At 43.8% G+C, this 19,488-nt stretch overlaps 1 protein-coding gene across 2 annotated transcripts; it reads right to left on the minus strand.

The window, feature by feature from the left end:
• Positions 1–247: 247 nt before the first annotated feature.
• On the minus strand, positions 248–14,695 carry asxl1 (ASXL transcriptional regulator 1). 2 transcript variants are annotated; one of them, XM_084553333.1, is made up of 11 exons: positions 14,285–14,695; positions 11,207–11,290; positions 8,171–8,290; positions 7,711–7,912; positions 7,299–7,450; positions 6,704–6,788; positions 5,716–5,882; positions 5,346–5,442; positions 4,852–4,957; positions 3,504–4,473; positions 248–3,392 (listed from the first exon to the last, which is right to left on the minus strand). In XM_084553333.1, exons 1-11 carry the CDS (start codon positions 14,339–14,341, stop codon positions 831–833), a joined length of 4,602 nt encoding a protein of 1,533 aa, XP_084409459.1. In that variant the 5' UTR covers positions 14,342–14,695; the 3' UTR covers positions 248–830. The 2 variants fall into 2 exon arrangements, with proteins under 2 accessions (XP_084409459.1, XP_084409460.1); XM_084553334.1 differs by lacking the exons at positions 11,207–11,290; positions 14,285–14,695 and adding an exon at positions 10,295–11,090 and having other exon boundaries at positions 8,171–10,093.
• Positions 14,696–19,488: the final 4,793 nt, after the last annotated feature.

The raw sequence follows: 19,488 nt of genomic DNA on the forward strand, positions 1-19,488 counted from the left end.
TTGTGACCGAGTCAGGCTGAATCCTGCTGGTGGGGGTGCCTGGTCTGGTCTAGGTGGGTGCTACATGTCTAAGTAACATCCACATGAATGCTACGTCCAAAAGTTTAGCAGCAGAACACTGAATCTTAACAAGATGATTAATGTTATTTACTTCCCCTGTCAGTGGTTTTAATGTTATGGCTGATCAGTGTGTAACTGCAAATGACATATATAATGAAACACATCAACGATCTTCTAACCCTATCACCACTCTATGGCGACTTTATTTGCTCATTGTACATAACTGGTCGTATAGAACGTATAGAGGTAAGGGGGAACCATGAAATGAGTCAAAACACAAACAGTGAAACATTTACGTCGTTTACTCATTTTAATGGTTAAAAAAATATTTCTTTGCGCGAAGACAATAATAAGTCCTTGTTTGCCGGAAAAACAAGGGATGAAAACAATGATGACCACCAATGATGACAGGTGGAGCAAGATAAGATGAGGTAAATGTTTTTTTGAGGAAAGAAAACAAAAAGGCACAATTTACAAATCAATCATGCCCCAAATCCACAATAAGAAAAAAAAAAATAACATCAACAATAATAATAATAATAATATTAATAATAATAATAATAATTCAGTCAAAACTGTACGAAAAAAATAAAATATAAAATAATACAGAAACGATCTGGAACAATAACAAAAAGAAAATACAATTTATTATACAAGGCAAATCTTGCCTATCAGGCTCCTCCTATGCTAATCAGGCTTCTGTACACTCAGGAGCCTCCAGTCCTGCTGCTGACACTATACAGATAGCACAGCCGTGGGTCTTTAACAAACTATCTGACCACCAGGCATGACACGCAGAGTTTGGAGGGTCCAATGCAATCATCATGGCAGAAGGCACCGCAGCCTTGGCACATGATCATGGCTTTGAGACGGCACGAGCACTTGAGTGCCACCTCCTCGGCTGTACTGTCAGTAAAGGCCTGGATGCTGAGGGCGGCCTGGCCGGCGGCCAAGCGGGGGCGCAGCTGAAGCACGCCGTCGGCCATGCTGCGGGAGAAACCGCCGTTATCCATCACCGACACGTTGGCCGTGTAGCTTACTCCTCCGCCTTGCTTGGGGAGCTTCCCGTATAGCTGGAAGGGAAGGGAAGAAGCAGAGGAGGAGGGCGAGGGAGAGGAGGAGGAGGAAGAGCCCGAGGAGTAGGGTATTTTGATGTGCTCCTTCTTCGCCATCCTGGCTAAAGTCATCTCCATGTTGAGGAGTCCCTCCATCGCCCTGCCACATAGGTAGCTATCCATGGAGTTCCCAGGCTCCTTTTTGGTAACACTCATGGGCACAGCAGGGGAGGATTTGGCAAGAGCCTGGCAAGAGGGCCGTGCACCGACTTCATTCTTCACGGTGGGGGCTGGAGAAAGTCGCTGCTGTTGAGAGTGGGAGAGCTGAGACTGTGGGGAGCACCACTTAATCTTGATAGCAGGAACCACTTCTGCATGGGTAGGAGAGGGGCCATTCTGCGTGGTCAGGCGGGCTGGTTGGCGCTTGTCTGGAGTGGACAACTCTGAGGAGTGAGGCGACTTTTGAATGACTGCGTTTTCGACAGAACTCGAAGGGCCATGGTTTGACTTGTTTCTGGAGGACAAGGAACCGGTGGCGGGGGGTGGCAAAGATATAATGACTGGGACAGCACCAGGGGCCTGCTGAGGCTGGTACTTCGACACGGCTGGTGCCTCCATCAAACAGGAGACGGTGCGGCCGGTTGGCGGCTTGCCGTGGACTGTATTCACATCTGGGCCGGGAGAATGGACCGAGACCTCGGGCCTGTTGTGAGGCCCTGGGGTCCTTGCCGCTGGTGGTCTGGATTGAGGTCCGGGTAATCGGCTTATGTCCAGCCTACTGCCTACCGAGTGCGAAGGTAGAACTTTCTCCAGGGGCAGGCTGCCCTGTAGCAGCTGAGTGACCAAAGGGTTGTTTGCCTCCACACTGGACACGGCTCTGGCTGAGCTACCCAGTCGTTTGGAGGCAGCTGCACAGGCCTTTAAACCTCCGTGATACTCTTCTTCGGCAGAGCTCTGTCTGGAAGCTCTACACTCATCTCCAGGCTCCATTTTGTCACCGGGTTCTCTTAGGCCGTGTGAGATAACATTGGGTAGAGATAGGTGGTCTTGGGAATTATGGCGGTTGTGTTGCGGGTGAGGAGGACCATTGGGAAAGCAAGACTGAATGACAGTCTGACCTAAGTGGCCGGAGATGTGGGTTTGAATGACTGGCTGCTGGTTCTGAGGAGGAGGGCTACAGATGACCAGTCGGCTATTTCTCTGGTTGCTCAGTTGGGGGCGCCAGTCCTGGTCAGGCTGATGCTCATCCTCCTGGCTCTCGTTCTCACAGTCTGAAGCCGTTTCTGTTGAGTCACTATGCATGCCGGCCTCGTCGTCTTTCTCTCTACCAGAAGAATCCAAATGTTGGCGAGAGGAAGAATCCGTTTGCCGTCTTTCAGTAGCTGAGAGAGAGAATGCCTCCTGGGAGTCCACCAGGTGAGAGCCATGCTGAATAACACCCCCCAGTACAGTGTCCTTCCCTTGTTCGCGATCTTTGGCCTGACAAGTACTGGCCAGTGTCTGAATAATGTCCACACCCTGAGCCCCAAACCTGGGAAGGGAATCTGGGATTGAGGTTGGGACGAGTGAACGTTTTTCACAACCTTTGTCTGGCCTCTCAGCAACAGACTCAGGCAGCTGGCTTTGGCTGGCTGACTCGGGGACTGATGACTCAGATATGGTGTCAGGTTCTGGAGAGAGTGTGCAAGGCTTGTCTGTGTCTCCATTGGAGGAGGTCTGGATACTGGATGATGTCGCTTCCATGCCATCTCCACTCTGTTCGCCCCCAACTGTTTCTTCCTGGTGAGGACTAGGGGTTTGTGAGGGCTCCAAGGACATGGAGGTTGAGGTAGTGGACAATGAAGGGGAAGGCTGGGATGTGAGGTCTACATTGAGAAGCTGTAGTTGTGTTCCAGACGAATTAGAGCCTGAAGACGATCCCTGCTCGTCCATCCCACTACTTCCCCTTCTTCCATTTCCTCCTCCTCCTCCTCCTCCTCCGGGCTCGATAGGTCCTGGATGCTCTCGCGCTCGTCGTCCATTGCTGCTATCCGGTAGCCCAGCAGCAGTCCGCAGCCTGGTGCCGGGCGGCCCTGTCCCGTCGCCAGAGGCTGCAACAGCAGCAGCGGCCTCGCGCTGGGCCCGGGCTTGCTGGGCACGGGCTTTGATGTCCGCCAAGGTGCGCGCGCCCCCCGTCCCCGACCGCCGCGAGCCCTCGCTGGGGGGCACGATCCGCGGACAGATCTGGTAGGTGGGGTGCCCTTTGACCCAGGGAGGTTTGATTCTGGATAGTTGAATCTGGAACAAAGACAGATAAACGGCAAGTGAAACAGTGCCCAAGAACTTATTTCTGCAAAAATAAATGCATGCGAGTCTTGAAGTCTTTAGGTTTATGCAACAAAGTCTTACCCGGATTGGCGGCACCTTGGGTTCTTCCGTTGTCGGCTGTGGCTTCTCTGAGCGGACACTGTCAATTGTGGTACGAAAGGACTGACGGTCATCAAGCCGTGGCCTCTTTTCTGGGAAGTTGGAAAAGGCCTCGGCCTCATCGGGCCTTCTCTTCTGCTCCTTGAGGTGGGTGCTGGACACAGGGGTGGAGGCTGGGCTGGCTGATGGACTGCTCTCGCGGCTGCTGGTGGCAGTTCCCCCTGTGATGGAGGTGACCACAGAGGCAGTTTCATCCAGGGCATCAACGGCAACTGCAGCACTGGAGGATGCTGAGGAGGACGAAGAAGAGTCCAGGCCTGCAGCAAAAGCTCCCTGCCTATCAGGAGGTGAAGAGGGAGAGGAGGCAGGTGAGGAGGCAGATGAGGAAGAGGACGAGGAGGATGGAGAGGTAGTGGAAGCCAGTACAGGTGCAGCCTCCTCGGGGAGCAGGCGTGCAGTAACTTCAGGCTCTTCATTTGCACTGGTGGATGCTGGGCTTGGGCTAGGACTAGGAGTTGGAGCAGGTGCGGGAGCAGGGTCCGGCAATATGACTGGCTCCGGAGTGGGAGAGGGGTTTGGCTCTGTGGAGGCGCTCTCAGCAGGCAGCTCCACGCCACATTCAGCCTGCAGCACCACCTCTCCTTGAACCACTGTATTGTCCGACAAGGGAGAGTCCATAGACACTGCCGAGATGTCCAACGCAGTGCTGTCATCAGCTGCTTCTGCAGACTGCAGGGCTGGAGCGGCCTTGCAGAGGGGCCGGCGGGCCCTGCGACGCAAATCAGCCCGTGTGCGTCTCCTCATCCTGCCGTCTCTCCTCCGCCGACCCACACTGCGTCTTTTGGGGGCACCCGCTGCCACCACTGCAACATCACTGTCCAGTACACTGGCTGCAACTTCACTGGATTCACTCATGGTAAGTTTTAGAGACTCCTCTCGTGTTAGGCCAGACCTACCGGGACACAAAGCATTCAGTTTTAGCAAAATGAGGCTAGGACAATGAACATGATAAACATAAGCCACAGTGAAGTAATCTGAACTACATATAGAAGAGACTTTTTCAGGGCTTTGTCTTTTTCAAAGGCAGCATTGGAAAACTTGAATGAAGATGATGATGAAGGGTGCACAAACTTTTTGAAAAGTCCAACATCTAGTTCTACAGGGATGCAATCTGATGGTATGTGGTCAACATTAGGTCAAAACCCGAGGTTCTTCTAAATAATACTAGAATTTGATGTTTAGTCAACTAATAGATGGCATAACTAACAAAAAAAATGAGCGTGACAAAACTGGAATATGGCTGTGACTCATGAAATGAATTGGCTCTTACTTTTGTCCGTGGTACTCTTCAAAAAACTTTTCCTTCCACGCCTCTACCTTCTTCTCTTTCTCCATTTCTTGACGGAATCGCACTTGCATTTCGTGGGTGAACTCACCTAAACAGGTCAGACAAAAGTAAATAATCTATGAGTTTAGCTCCGCAAAACAGTTTTCTGAAGAGTGAAACTGTCTTAAGTTGGTAAAAACGTGACTCAACTACCCTCCACTTGATTAATTGTCCTTTCTTTATATTGCTTCTTATTATAACAAGTGTGTTTTTGGTGCATTTCCACACTTTACGATTCTTCACATTTTGTTGGCACCATGTGAAGACTGTAGGGGCATAATGTCGTCTTTTGGCAGGGCTTTCACTGCTGGAGTTTAAAGTTTCCTTTTGGTTTCTTTTCGCTTCTGCTATCACTAACTCATTCCTCACAGTGAACAATACTTTCCTGCCTCGTCTCGTGAGCAAGGAGGTTTTTCCATAACTGACCAATAACTCACCTTCAGCCAGCCTTTCTTTCCAGCTCTGGGAGGCATGGGTAAAGAATTCATTATTGAGAGCTGAACTACTCAGTCTGGTCATGCCATCAGGTCCAATCTACAAGAAGAAGCAAAAACACAAAAACGATTCAGTTGGCACACTACAATCAGGTCTAGACTGCACAAATGTCTCTGTTTTGAGTTCAACTCATACGAACATTTGAATCAACTCTTCTAATAATTAGCAATCACTGCTGTCCTCAATGTACAATATCCTGGTTTTATTATTTTCTCATTGTTAATGCTGAAATGTGTTAAGTGACTTTACGGTATACAAAATTACTGCACATGTGAAACTGAAATACACGAGTATAAGAGGAACACAACCCACCTGTCGGTCCACCTCTGGCAGCAGCTGCAGTAGCTGCTGCTGTGAGTGTGTGGGGAAGGCTGAGAAGGTCCGTACATTGATGAGGGCTCTGATGTTAGTGTTGACCAGGATGGAGCCTGGTGTTTCAAAGTCTACATCCACCCCTCCTCGACTCCGCTTCATGGGCCCTAATCACAACATTTAAAAACAAAAAAAACATTTAACTACAACAGGTTGATGTTTGGACACAGTTTTTGATATTCAAGCAAGTATTACATGGTTTAGCAACTACAGCTCTCTAATATGTAGTAAAGATACCAAAAGGTAAATGTGTGGATACTTCATTTTTCGTCATCAATTAAGCAGGTAAAAGGCCTAGACTACATTAATTTTGAAATTGCTGTAAAGGAAAAAGAAATGAACTCTCAATACAAGTGGAACCTGCCATTCTCTGTGTGCAAAAAAAACAAAACGACTAGAGACACAGCAGGAAAATTACGTTTGTTCTAAGAAAAAGAAACGCTTAGCAACATAAAAAGACCTGGAAGAAGAAAGACAACAGTGTTGTACGACTGCAGTTCAGACAGTAATTGCTTGCAAAGGATTATAAATGAATGTTTCGCTTATGATTATGTTAATTTGTCCAACTAAATTTGAAGCCGTGCAAATGGGACATTGGGTATTAAAATGATTGCAATCCCTTAATGTTTAACCCCTTCTATTGAACTTCAAATTCTGCCCTTAAATTGCATTTGCGTTTCATTTCAGATCTTTTGCGGTGGCCTGCAGAGCCACAATTATGAAAATGATATAACTTTCAAAACACTTCTGATATTGGAGCCAAAGCAAAACACAAAAAATCTCTCAGATAGTCAGTGCAACAACTATAACGACTATAGATTTCTATCTTCTGTGTGTCAGGTTGATCATTGTTCTGTATTCTTACTCACTTGACCGGTGTTGTGTTGTCAGAACAACAACAACAACAACAACAAAGAGTGGTTCTTACCTGAGGGGACATGCTCTCCGTTTACTTTAAGAGGTGTGAGGACGACACGGGGCATCATGACGGCTTTCTTCCTCTGTCTCCCTGACTGTAGAAACACAAACAATGAAATTGACGTGTGTATGGCGCAGGTCTACAGTTTTTGGGGTGTAAAGTAGTGGTTTGGTTTGTTTATTGTATTATTTTACTGTTAGATGGTAGACTACTACTGATAGATGGTATGGAGTATTTGAGCAATTGACATTTGTCTCAATGTTTTTGAAAATAAATGGCAAAATCATGAATACACACATTGCTTCTGTTTTTTTCTGTAACAAAAATGTACCGACTCCAAAACCAAGGTATACACCGAAGAAATGATATGTGCAGCTACACCCCTAAGAGTCTGTGAAGGTTCTCAGTCATCCAGGTCATGGTATACCCTGACAAAGCTGGAACAAGGCCACCTGGACTACTTATAAAAGACTCGAAACCCCAACCACCACCAGTCTTTTAGAACTGAAGAAGCTACTTGGATGAAAAGTCTTCAAGAAACTCTACACGTCCAGTTGCCCTTGTTTCCATTGCTCTACCAGATTTTGTCATGCGGGGTTCCTACCTGTCTGGAACGGCTCAGTCTCGTCTGGGCGTGTTGGGTCTGCTGTGTGTCTGTGCGTCCTGCGGCCCTGCTGAGGCGGGTCTGAGGCTGGTTGATGGGGGGTTGAACTTCTGCAGAGCACGAGGCGCTGGACGAACTCTCATCCACTGAGGCTTCAAAACCGGAGGGGGAAAAAAGACACTGTCATGCACAGTTCTATACAGCAGATGTAAATTTAAGAAAAACCACTGATCGCATATAAAAGATGGATGTGGTCACAACTTTAGGAAACAAAACAAACGCTGACTTTAGTTTTCAAAAACGCCTGATTGAATAACATGCTTTGTACAAATCAAACAACCCACATCATGGAAAAATTCTACTGGCCAGGCTCCTGTTAGGGACATGTCAATAGTGAATGGCGTAGTGTTACCATCATTGTCTACGCTGGCAACAGCCGTAGTCTCGGTGGAGTCACAGCTCTCCTGCTCGGTGGCATCAGTGGGGCCAACTGGGGTCACGGCCAATCCCGCCGCTGCGGTGCTGCTGCTGGAAGCAGGGTTGGCGGTGGTGCCAGCCGACTCAGACGGCGCCTCCGACTCTGAAGTTGCCTTCGTCCACTGGAGGGCGTTCTTCTACAGAGTGGGAACAGGGTTTAAAGCGGGCTTTTCTTCAACGACTGTATTCTTTTTGCAGGTGTGTGCCACATCATCAAATTCACTGCTGCGTTGAAAATAATCTGGCAAAATATCTGAGTAGATTACTGCAGAGTAAACTAGCGCCCTGCAACAGCAAAGAGTTCCCAAAAAAAGTATTCACTGTGCAATATTATAGTGTTGCTTGAGTAACTTAGTCAGAACTTAAGAAGAGGAATCTGTTCAGTGAGTGAGTACCTTGAGGGTGAAAAGGCTCATTCGTCCAGGGAGCTTGAAGAAGATGCTGTTCTTGACTCTGTCTCCCCTCACCTGGGAGTGCAGCATGGTAACCAGGCAGGCCAAAGGAGCTGTACCACTGTACGCACACATACACAGAGTAAAATGTAAGACATATATCCTAATTCATTTCTGAATTGACGTTGATAAAGCTAGCTGGTTCTCATTTGTCTTTCTTGTAACAAATCTAATGTAAGGGTTGGTTGGTGTGTTTCCCTTTACTTCCGGCTGTATTAAAATGCATTATAGCTTACACTGAATGATAAACCTGTTTCTCAAGAGGTTGTAGAACTACATATGGACACATAAAACTGACTCAAAATATCAGAGAAGTCCTGAGAGTAGACAAAGAGAACCCAATCAAAAAAAGTGAACCTGAAATAATACATATCTTTGAGATGCAAAAGTAAGTGGACCTCTAGGATTAAAAGTTCATTTCAAGGCCAAATTAGAGTCCATCTGTTCAGAAGTGTTTTCAATCAATGTAAAGAGACTCAGGTGTTGTTCAGTGATAACAACACGCGTTTGTAGGTTTCTATGAACGTCAGCAAAAGAGCTGTTGTTGCTCATCAGACTGTAAAAGGTCACACAACCATCTCTAAAGAGTTTGGAATTCATAGTCAGATAGTCTGTGAACAAATGGAGTAGATTTAAGACAAATGCTACCCTCCACAAGAGTGGTCCGCCAACTAAGATCACTCCAAAAGAAAGACATATAATAGTCCCAAAGGAACCCAGGGGAACTTCTAAGCAACTAAATCCACCGTCAGGAGAACACTGAACAACCATGGTGTGATGGACATTTCTGCCCGTCTGCTGTTTGATCAACATCACGTGGACAAGCAAGAAGACTATTGACAAAAAATGACTTGTGGACGAATGAGACCAAAGGTAGTAATGTCCTAGTTTGGGCCTGTTTTGCTGCATCTGGGCCAGGACAGTTTGCCATCATTGATGGACCAATGAGTACTGAGGACATGTGTTCATTAGCTGAACCTTAAGAGAAACTGGGTCAGGGTCATGCAGCAAGACAACGACCACAAGAACACAAGTTGCTCTACAAAAAGAAAAGTTAAAGAACAAAATTAATGTTTTGGAAGGGCCAAGTCAAAGTCCTGACCTTAATCCAATAGAAATGTTGTGGAAGGACCTGAAGTCAAGCAGTTGATGTGAGGAAACCCACCAACATCTCATGAAGTGGTTCTGTTCTGAGGAATGGGCTAAAATTCCTCCAAGCTGCTGTAGACGACTGATCAGCTGTTACCGGAAATGTTTAGTTGACGTTATTGCTGCACAAGGACGTCACAGCAGATACTGAAAACAAGGGTTCACTGACTTTTGCAACTCCGATATGAACAAATTATTAATTTTCTTGAAAAAAAGAAATGCACAAGTATAATATTTAAATGTCATTTGTTTGAATGGGTTCTCTTTATCCATTTTCAAGGTTCTGAAGAAAGGCAGTGTAAGCTTTGCCCTTGTTAATGGAAAATTAAATTGCCTTGATAACAACCCACCAAATTCTGTTTTTATATGTGCCATCTGTTATTTGGATTTATTCTGCTGGGGTCTCTGTTCTTTGTCCTGTCATTAACTAGTTGGGTTTCCTGCCCGGCAAAGCCAAACTCAGTTCTTACCAGAATAGGAGTCTAGTAACACGCCATTCCTTATAAATACGTCCGCACACAACTGGATAGTCCTACAACCAATCAGAGCCATTTTGTTGTAAACAAAATCAACTCCACAGCGCTGGATGACGTGGATCACTACGTCGCTGTTACTCTTCTGTCCACCACTGCTTAAAGCCCCGCCCAAACGATTTGATTAGCCAGCCAGATCTTTGCCAGAGCATAACCTGCTCCCAACGGATCGACTCCCGACCAACTTTGCGCCCAGAATAAAAATAGAGTTGTAAATTAGCATAAAAGTTCCATTTGGGGTGAAATGGTAACTGTGATGTCTTACATAAAATGTGCCCAGCGTAAAGTACAGGCCTCAGAGAATATGAAAGGGTATTAAAATGAGTAATGGTTACAGTAGAAGTAATAGGTGTACACAATAAAAGACCATCGTCCTCCAACATACCTCCTGTTTGGATCAGCAGCAAGCCACGTAGTCCATGTAGAAAGAGATAAAAGACAATTGTGTTATATACATATTACAGTGTAAAGTAAATGTGCAGTTGATGTGTGATCTGGCCACTGCCTGACAAGATAATATAATGTTATACTGCTTGTTATGGTTTAGGAACCATCATGGTAGGTATACAATGATATGCTCAGGACTGAATGCCCACAGGAGGAGAACTTTAGAAATCTTGCAAGAGAAGGGAAATGCAAATTAGCTGCTCAAGTGTTTAGAGCAAATAAACTGTGGGTAAAATGCAATATTCAATGATTCCTTCATGTCCACTGGTATTGGATTGGCCAGGTTTTATGCTATCCAGAGAGGAAGAGGCACCGTACACATGTGAGGAATTTTATTTTTAGTTGGCTAACTTTTGTGAGTTAAACGTAAGAATTTAAGTATCACTGTTGCCAGAAAATTCTTCCAATGCCAGGCGACATCAAACGAATAACAAGTTTCCCCAATTTAAATTCCTGATGCACCCTTCAATTCTCTCAAACTCGCATGTTTTTGACAAAACGTGAATATTTCTGCACCTTCCTCAAGGTTGCATTTTATTCCCAGTGCATCGTGTCTACATTCCTCTACTCCTCCTCCATAACACGGCTGTAAAACCTATTCTGCGACCCGACAGCAACACGCAGTCTAGTTTATTTGCTTCAATCCAGCTGATTTTTGTCCCCTTTAGTGTTGCATTTCAAAGGTTTCACTTAAGAATTGAATATACACTGACACTGTGCTTTATTATGTTTTATTCTTGATCCTATGCGCTCAGGAGATTGTGTGTACGTATGCAAATGTATTGCTTCTGATTGCTGCAATCATGTTTATAGCAGAGCAAATTGTGTGTGTTTGCGTGCATGTTTCTGACCGCATTTCCTTCAGCCCCTTGGTCTGGATGACATGGAGTATTTGTTTGGGAGTCATGGGTGCATCAGAGAAGTTCTCCAAAACCTGTAAAACATTGTTAAAAAAAAAATGTCATTGTTGAAGATATGAAAAAAATTCTAAAATGCAATTTGCAAAGAAGAGAAAAGACGTGAAGTCTGTAAGTGTTCTGGACTGCACACTGGCACCAACACTCGCATTGCAATAATATAGAGAACGACAAAATCTTTATAGGAGGAGTCGGTTAATAACGAGAGCAGCCACTGTGCTTCATGAACGAGGAACCTGCAAGTTCACAATTCAGATTTCTTGAGGCCGATATGAATATTCATTACGTCAGGACATTAAACTGATTGACAAAACAAAATTACTATTTGAAAGAATGCAATGAGCAAATCACAAAGGCTGCGAAATGACTAAACGTTGTATTTCTCATCTGAATCGTTTACTTTTATTCATAGTCGCAGGTTTTTTGGGGATAATTACTCCTCATCCAATTTAATAAATACAATAAAATATTTATAATTACAATATGCCGGAAGCAATTCACATATTTAAGTTCTTTCCCGTGCATTAGAGTAAGGACCAGTTAATATTGTGATGGCGTTGCATGTGGTAATCACATCACATCACATAATAAGACTATAGAGTCAATAGTGGGCAATTATATTCATATTAATCAAATCATTCAGCCCCAGTATCAACATTACATTTTTTTTTTATTAATACAGGGGCTGAGTCTAGTCACTTGACCGTGCTTTTCCAACACACAGACATGATTCTGCAGCAGGTGGGGTTGGGCGACACGGCTGCACAATCACTCTTGTGAGAGCTACACCTTCCCAGCAGTCATATAAGGCTTTTATGTTGTCTTGCTGCCCAGTGATTTGTTGGAGAGGTGACAAAGAAAGTACCAGAGTAGGCACCGGCAATAAGAGTATAAAGGGGGACGGCAGCGTAAAAAACCCAGGTAAGCGTCAAAGATTTCTGATGACCTAGATAAAAATATATATTAAATGCTGACAGTAAGAATTAAAAGAAAGCAATTGATGGTGAGGATAAACATGATTGGTGAAGCTTTTTCTCACTGGAAAGCACCGAGAAGGAAAAGGGACTGAAAGCAGACGTAGATGTCGTCTTACTGCTCTTGGACTTGTAAAATATTTTTGGTGATCGCATTTACCCTACCTAATTTCCCAGAGGGGATTTCTCCGCATTTAATTTATTTACCTTTATCTGTCTTAATTCGATTCCTTTTTTTTTTTTTTTTTTTTACAAGGGGTGGGCTCTCTTCAGAAACACTTTTTACGTCTTGAAGCTCATGTCAATTGGCAGATAAATATGCATAACACATCATTTGTCTTCCAATATTTCTTATATTGAAATACGGGGATACACGACACAAAACTTGTGACTTGACTTGTGCTTGTGAGTACAACTCTGACCTTTACTTAGGTTCACCTTAAGAACAAAACTAACGGAATCCAATACAATTACTCAACCATAAAACCTATCTTCGTGAAGATAATGACGTTTATTGGACATGTTTTTGAGGCTGTTGTTTGCAGGGGGTGTTGAAGTGGGCTACAGTAAGCCTGTGCGGTTTACATTTACAATCTGAAGAGGGGCAGAAACACATTTCAATATCATACTGCCCACAACAACATACCCGTTAACAGAAAACCTGGATAACACTGATAATAAGTCTTGGAAACAAACAAAAGCAGCCACTACGAAGAAGCTAAACAAAGACCATGACGCTCCACATTCATACATACATTCTACGTCAATATAGTTTTATTTTTTACCCTTTTTTTTGCAGAATCTAATTCCTCTTGTGTGTGTATAACGATGCTACTGGATCCCTAATTCCCCACAGAATAAATAAAGTTTCTATCCACCTATCTATGACACCCTCCTACCCCTTTAACTGACCTTCTCTATTTAAAGTAAAAACTGCACCATCTCCTTCCATATTTTTGCAGTATAAGCGTGTTTTGGATGCGATGTAACTGCACACAGATAAAAGACGGTGAATCTGGCTTTTATTTCCCCCTGTTCATCTGAAAAAATAAACGGTACACTTCAAAAAATCCCCCTTTATGCCCTATACCAGCTACAGGCGTAGAAAGAAAAAGGGCCTTGTGTGGCCAAAACAGACCCAACATAGCACAAACCACTACCCTCAGACTCACAGTGAACTATTCTGGTCTAAGCTTAACCACAGTTGTGCACAATCCTAAACAGATATGCAGAAAAAAATGTTCTGTAAGTCAGTGGGAGGTGTAGTTAATTGCACACAAGTTAATTTGCTTTGAAGCCACAACTCGGAGGAATTTTGCTTTCAACTAGCCTTCCTGAGGCTAACGTCCTGCTTCCTTCCTCCCTAATAAATGTTCTTTTTTTTTTTTTTTTGTTTACTTCCTAACAGAGCCAGTTTGTTTTAACTAACGGCACTACTTCTTATTTTTTTACTTTCACGCACCATTGTGGGGCCATTGTGTTTTCTCCTTACAGCTAGCTCGGGGGTTAACCTTGGCTATGCTAACGTTAGCGTGCTTTATAGTCAATAACATTCGCTTCTATCACAGCCGATGTGTGCTTAACGTTAACGTTAGGAGCCCATTGATGTGTTCACCGAGTGGCTTGCGCACAAAAACCACAAACCCGTCGAAGTCCCGGCGCTGTATGTTGATCGGATGGCTAAAAAACGCGTAAAGCTAGCTAGCTAGCTGCCTAGCAAACAAAGAACTCAAAACAGGGGGAGGTTGGCGTGCTAGCTAGCCTAGTTGCTAGCACGTTGCGTAGCCCCCTTTTTCGCGTTAGCGTGAAGAAACATGTACAACAAATCCAAAATAGGTCACCTCAGATGCATTTATATCAACCACAACCCGCCTGCCGGCTGTGTTAACACACTGGGTAGCTGGTATTTTAGCACAACCCAGACTGTGTTCGTGAGCAGAATGTCTTAACACAACACATTTGCATCCATCGCTGCACATCAAATCCGCACAAAATGTAAATGCGACTGGTTAAACGCTAAAAATAAGACATATTTACCATGCGAGCCGCCTCAGCCCAGGTCCTCTCCTTCTTTCTCTTTTGTTTGTCCTTCATTTCTTCTGCGCTGGTTATCTGCGGGTAGCCTGCTGAGTTTCTTACAAAAAGCAGCCTCAATACGATATAGGTTAGCTGTTTAGCAAAAATGGCTAACAGCGTTTTAGGTGAAGTATCCAGACGAACCCGAACAGGACCTTTTTCTTTTTTCCTTTTCTTTTTTTTTTTATTTTTATGTTGGCTCGAGACGATGCTGTGATGTCTATTTAGCGTATCCAATAATTGATGCCACTGTGTCCAGTCTTTAGGAGCTCTTAACACACACACATCGTCTCTCTGAGGCGCAGAAGCAGTGTGTGGAGTGCAGGGCTGCCTGGCTGTGGTGGTGGTGCTGCAGAACAAGCCTCTCTGGAATGCAACAACCAGGTCAAAGGTCAGGCCATCCGCAAGAATGCAACAAACACAACAAATCCAAGCCTCCTCCTCCTCCTCCTCCTCCTCCTCCTGCGAGAACATTTTGAACCCGTGTTGTTTGAAAAAAATAAATAATAATATCTGCTATCAGTTTGATTTAAAACCCAGCCCTCCATTCCCCAGCACAGAAAGATTAAAAACAAATCACATCAGGGGTGTCCAAACTACGGCCTGTAGGCTCATTTTTAATAAAAAATATAAAAATATAATATAATATGACCCTCACATGCAACTACCACCTGACTGTCTTATACTAGGCAGCTTCTTGTTTTTGTTCTTCTCAACATTTTATTTAATTTTGGTTTGTTTTTCACCAAACTTTACTACTTACTTGCCTAAAACTCGATATAGTCTGTAAATATACTTTGTACCCTTAATATATTTACTCTTATACAGAGGCGGATCTAGGTATGGGCAACATGAACGGGTGTCCAGGGCGGCGTATGATCAGGTGCACTCGAAAACATGGAATAAACAAAATTACTATTTGAAAGAATGCAATGAGCTAATCACAAAGTCTGCCAAATGACAAAATTTTGTATGTCTCATCTGAATCGTTTGCCTTTTTTATATTACTTTATTCATAGTCGCAGGTTTTTGGGGGTAATTGCTCGGTTTGATCGCCATCCATCTCCATCTCCAGGTACTCCAGCTTCCTCCCGCCGTCCAAAGACATGCTGGTTAGGTTCATTGGTGATTCTAAATTGGCCGTAGGTGTGAGTGTGAGTGTGAATGGTTGTCTGTCTCTTTGTGTTAGCCCTGAGATAGATTGGAGACCTGTCCAGGGTCCAACCCTTGACCCTTCACAGGACAGAAGACAGAAGCGGTTACAGAAGATGAATGAATGAAAGTTATTTTCCTTGCATTAGAATAAGGACTAGTTAATATTGTGACGGCACTGCATGTGGTAATCACATCATAAGTCCATAAGCGTCAATAGTGGGCAATTATATTTATATCATATTAATCAAATCACACTGCCCTAGTATCAATATTAGATTTTTTTTATTAATACAGGGCCAACTGGTCACTTGACGATGCTTTCCAAAACTCAGACGCGATCCGGTAGCAGGTGGGGTTGGGCAATAAATAAATATATAAATAAACTTTATATTTGATTCTAAATTGGCCGTAGGTGTGAGTGTGAGTGTGAATGGTTGTCTGTCTCTCTGTGTTAGCCCTGCGATAGACTGGAGACCTGTCCAGGGTGGACCCCCGCCTCTCGCCCGATGACAGCTGAGATAGGTTCCAGCAGACCCCCGCGACCCTTAACAGGAATAAGCGGGTATAGAAGATGAATGAATGAATGAACTTTATATTTGCACGATTTGTGCGATTTCACATTGTGGGTAGAAGTGGGCGTCCTCCAACTTTCTGATGCTTCTGCTTGCAGGGCAGAAGATCTCTAGTGGGAGACGCGGACATGCGCGGGTTAATTTCAGGTGGACCTTTACAGTAGACTACTATGCATTTATAATGACACCACGCAACTCAAATAGTCACAAAAAAACACACAAATCCATTCATTCTACTGTTAATATAGGCCTATCATTCTACAGACAGAATATCTGGTTTGTATTGAATGATTAAGTTAATACAAAAGCAGTGTGCATGTGGGGTTGGGCTTGTGGAGAGGTGCCATTACCGAAGTTATCTAACTTAATTTCCCCACAGGGATCAATAAAGTCTCGTCTTATCTTCTTCACCAAAAAACAAGACAAAATAAACGTAAACACATTAACTGGCAGCTGTGATGTAGGCTATTTTCTTTTTCTTTAAGCATTTTCATTCATCCAGCATAATTTACCAACACTTATTTAATTCTGCTAACCTTAATACACTGGAGGTGAGGCGATATACCTCACCTGAGTGGCCTATAGTCTGTCGTATATTCTCGATACAAAATCTGGACAGCCCTGGTCTATATTCATTGAACCGATGCGTGAGAACGAAATAAAACTAAAAGTTATTTATTTCATAATAGTATAAAAATTGATATGAAGATGTGGCTGACTGATCACAAGATGTTTTCTTTTAAGCTGTTGCTATGTTTGGAGGAGGGGTGCCTCAGTGGTGTGGTAGTTAGCACTGATGCCTTACAGCAAGAAAGTTTGGTGGTCAAGTGTTCTGATTACCACAGGGACCACTGTTGCCTTAACCTTCTACATATTTTCTAGTTCTTTTTTTTTTTTTATCTTTTTCAAGCTTTATATGTTCCTTCTTCCTGGGGTTAGGGTTAGGGTATCACTTGGGGTTGCTACACATCACTACTGCCTTCATCTGCTGTTCATCCACCACTTTGTCCAGTTAGTTAAGCATCACTGATTTGTCAGTCTATATCCCGACATCCCTCGGGTGCCTGGTGTGGTAGACCCTGGCCTCTGTTAATCTTGTAGTCAGTCCAGCCTTTTCCAGATCTCACTAAGGGGGTTAATGTCTATGCAGAGCAGCAGTGGTTTGCACAGTTGACTCGAAATTAACCTCTAGGGTTGTTCCACAGTCCCACTGAGTCCTTAATGAAGAGTCCTGCTGATGTTTTAAAGCTTCAAGCCCTCTGGTATCCATATGTGAGTGAGACTGGCTAGTCTGTCTGGTGTTACAGTGTCAAGTGGCTGCTCTGTCTACCTGTAGCTGGTGCCTTGTTCCTCTGGTGTTCTTACTGATTCCTCTCTGGGCCTCGCTCATGTATTGAGCCATTTGCCTACTCATCTTAGCTAGGTGTGATGCCTAACAGTAACATCCATGTTGTGCAGAGGCAGGATATCTGCAGATGGTTGGGTGGCCTGGTGTTGTTCTGCATCTCATTCCTGGATGTTGGACATTGAGCATTGGTGTTATGCGATGCCTGCTTCTCCCATATGCTTTTTCAGTATTGTTCCAGCAGTGTAGACCATCCTATTTAATTTCATGGCTTCTGCTTCTCTGATAAGTGAAGAAAGGAGGGTTTGATATTAGCTTGGCAGTCTCCAAGGCCTCGGGATGGCCTCAGGAAGTATCTTGTATAATTCTGGATTGTGGTTCTGACACTCACTTAATTCCCACCCCTCCATCCTGGTCTACAGCTTGATGTGGTGACTTGTACAGTGGCTTTGAGTGTTGTTTTCCACTCTCTTGCCTTGAGTTCTGGATGAAGGCTGTCAGTGTGGATTTTCCTTCACTCTGTTAGCCAGTCTGGGTGACTGCCTGTTGTTAGCAGCTCATTTACAGAGAGTTAAACAGTTAAAAGTTTATGTACCCTTCAGAATTTTCTACATTTCTGCATAAAATGATTAAAAATATCACCGGATCTTCACGCAAGTGCTGCAAGTAGACAAAGACACAGAAATATACTTTTATTTATTGAGGAAAATGAGGCAATATTACAAGTCAGTGAGTTGCACATCTAAGTGCAGTTCTGAGATAACTAAGTTAGTTATAAGGTCAAATTAGAGTTCATCTGTTCAGAAGTGTTTCCAATCAATGAGATCAGTGTAAGACTCGGGTGTTGTTCAGCAATAACAACACATGTTTGTGGAAGTGTATGATGGCACTGACCGGGGAGCTTTATAAATAGCACCTCAGAAACAAAAGAAGTTGTTGTTGCTCATCATGATGGAAAAGGTTAGAAAACCATCTCCAAAGAGTTTGGAATCAACAAACCCACAGTTAGATGCTACTTTCTATAAACAGTGATGTTAGGGTTAAGGTTAGATAGGTTAAGTTAGATAGATAGATAGATAGATAGATAGATAGATAGATAGACAGATAGATAGATAGATAGATAGATAGATAGACAGATAGATAGATAGATAGATAGATAGATAGATAGACGGACGGACGGACGGATAGATAGACAGACATGAAAGAACGATAGATAGATAGATAGATAGATAGATAGATAGATAGATAGATAGATAGATAGATAGATAGATAGATAGATAGATAGATAGATGGACGGACGGACGGATAGATAGACAGACATGAAAGAACGATAGATAGATAGATAGACAGATAGATAGATGGATGGACGGACGGATGGATGGACGGACAGACGGACGGACAGATAGATGGATGGACAGACAGATAGACAGATAGATATGAAAGAGCAATAGATAGATACATGGACGGACGCATGGACGGACGGACGGATGATAGATAGACATGAAAGAACGATAGATAGATAGATGGATGGATGGACGGACAGATGGAGGGACAGATAGATGGATGGATGGATGGACGGACAGATAGATTGACATGAGAGAACGATAGATAGATAGATAAATAGATAGATGGACGGACAGACGGACGGATGGACAGATAGATATGAAAGAGCAATAGATAGATACATGGACGGACAAAGACGGACGGACAGATAGATAGATAGATAGATAGATAGATAGATAGATAGATAGATAGATGGGACGGCCGGACGGATGGACAGACAGACAGATAGATAGATAGATAAGATACTTCATTCATCCCACTCTGGGATTGTCTATCTAAACTTTCAAATTTAATTTTCTTTTCCCAGGGATTAATAAATTATTCAAAGCTGCTGGTATCTCTTTCAGATGTTTTCTTTATAACTTTAATTAAATAGATTTGTGTGTGTGTCTCTGTGTGTGTGTACTGTGTGTGTCTCTCTCTGTGAGTGTGTGTGTGTGTGTGTGTGTGTGTGTGTGTTTGGGGCTCGGGCTCCACCGCCGGGCTCGTGCGTGACGTCACTCTCCCAGAATGCATGGCTTCCAGCGCGG

This window comes from Chelon labrosus, assembly GCF_963514085.1.
Source record: "Chelon labrosus genome assembly, chromosome: 10".
Lineage (NCBI taxonomy): Eukaryota > Metazoa > Chordata > Actinopteri > Mugiliformes > Mugilidae > Chelon > Chelon labrosus.

What these genes read in the sequence shown, in the direction of transcription:
- asxl1 (XM_084553333.1), bottom strand. Translation starts at nt 14,341, where the DNA reads ATGAAGGACAAACAAAAGAGAAAGAAGGAGAGGACCTGGGCTGAGGCG. An exon ending in AGGGGCTGAAGGAAATGCGG is followed by an intron (nt 8,291 to 11,206) that starts TCAGAAACATGC and finishes ATGTGTGCGTAC; the next exon opens with AGTGGTACAGCTCCTTTGGC. An exon ending in CGGAGAGCATGTCCCCTCAG is followed by an intron (nt 5,883 to 6,703) that starts GTAAGAACCACT and finishes TGTTGTGATTAG; the next exon opens with GGCCCATGAAGCGGAGTCGA.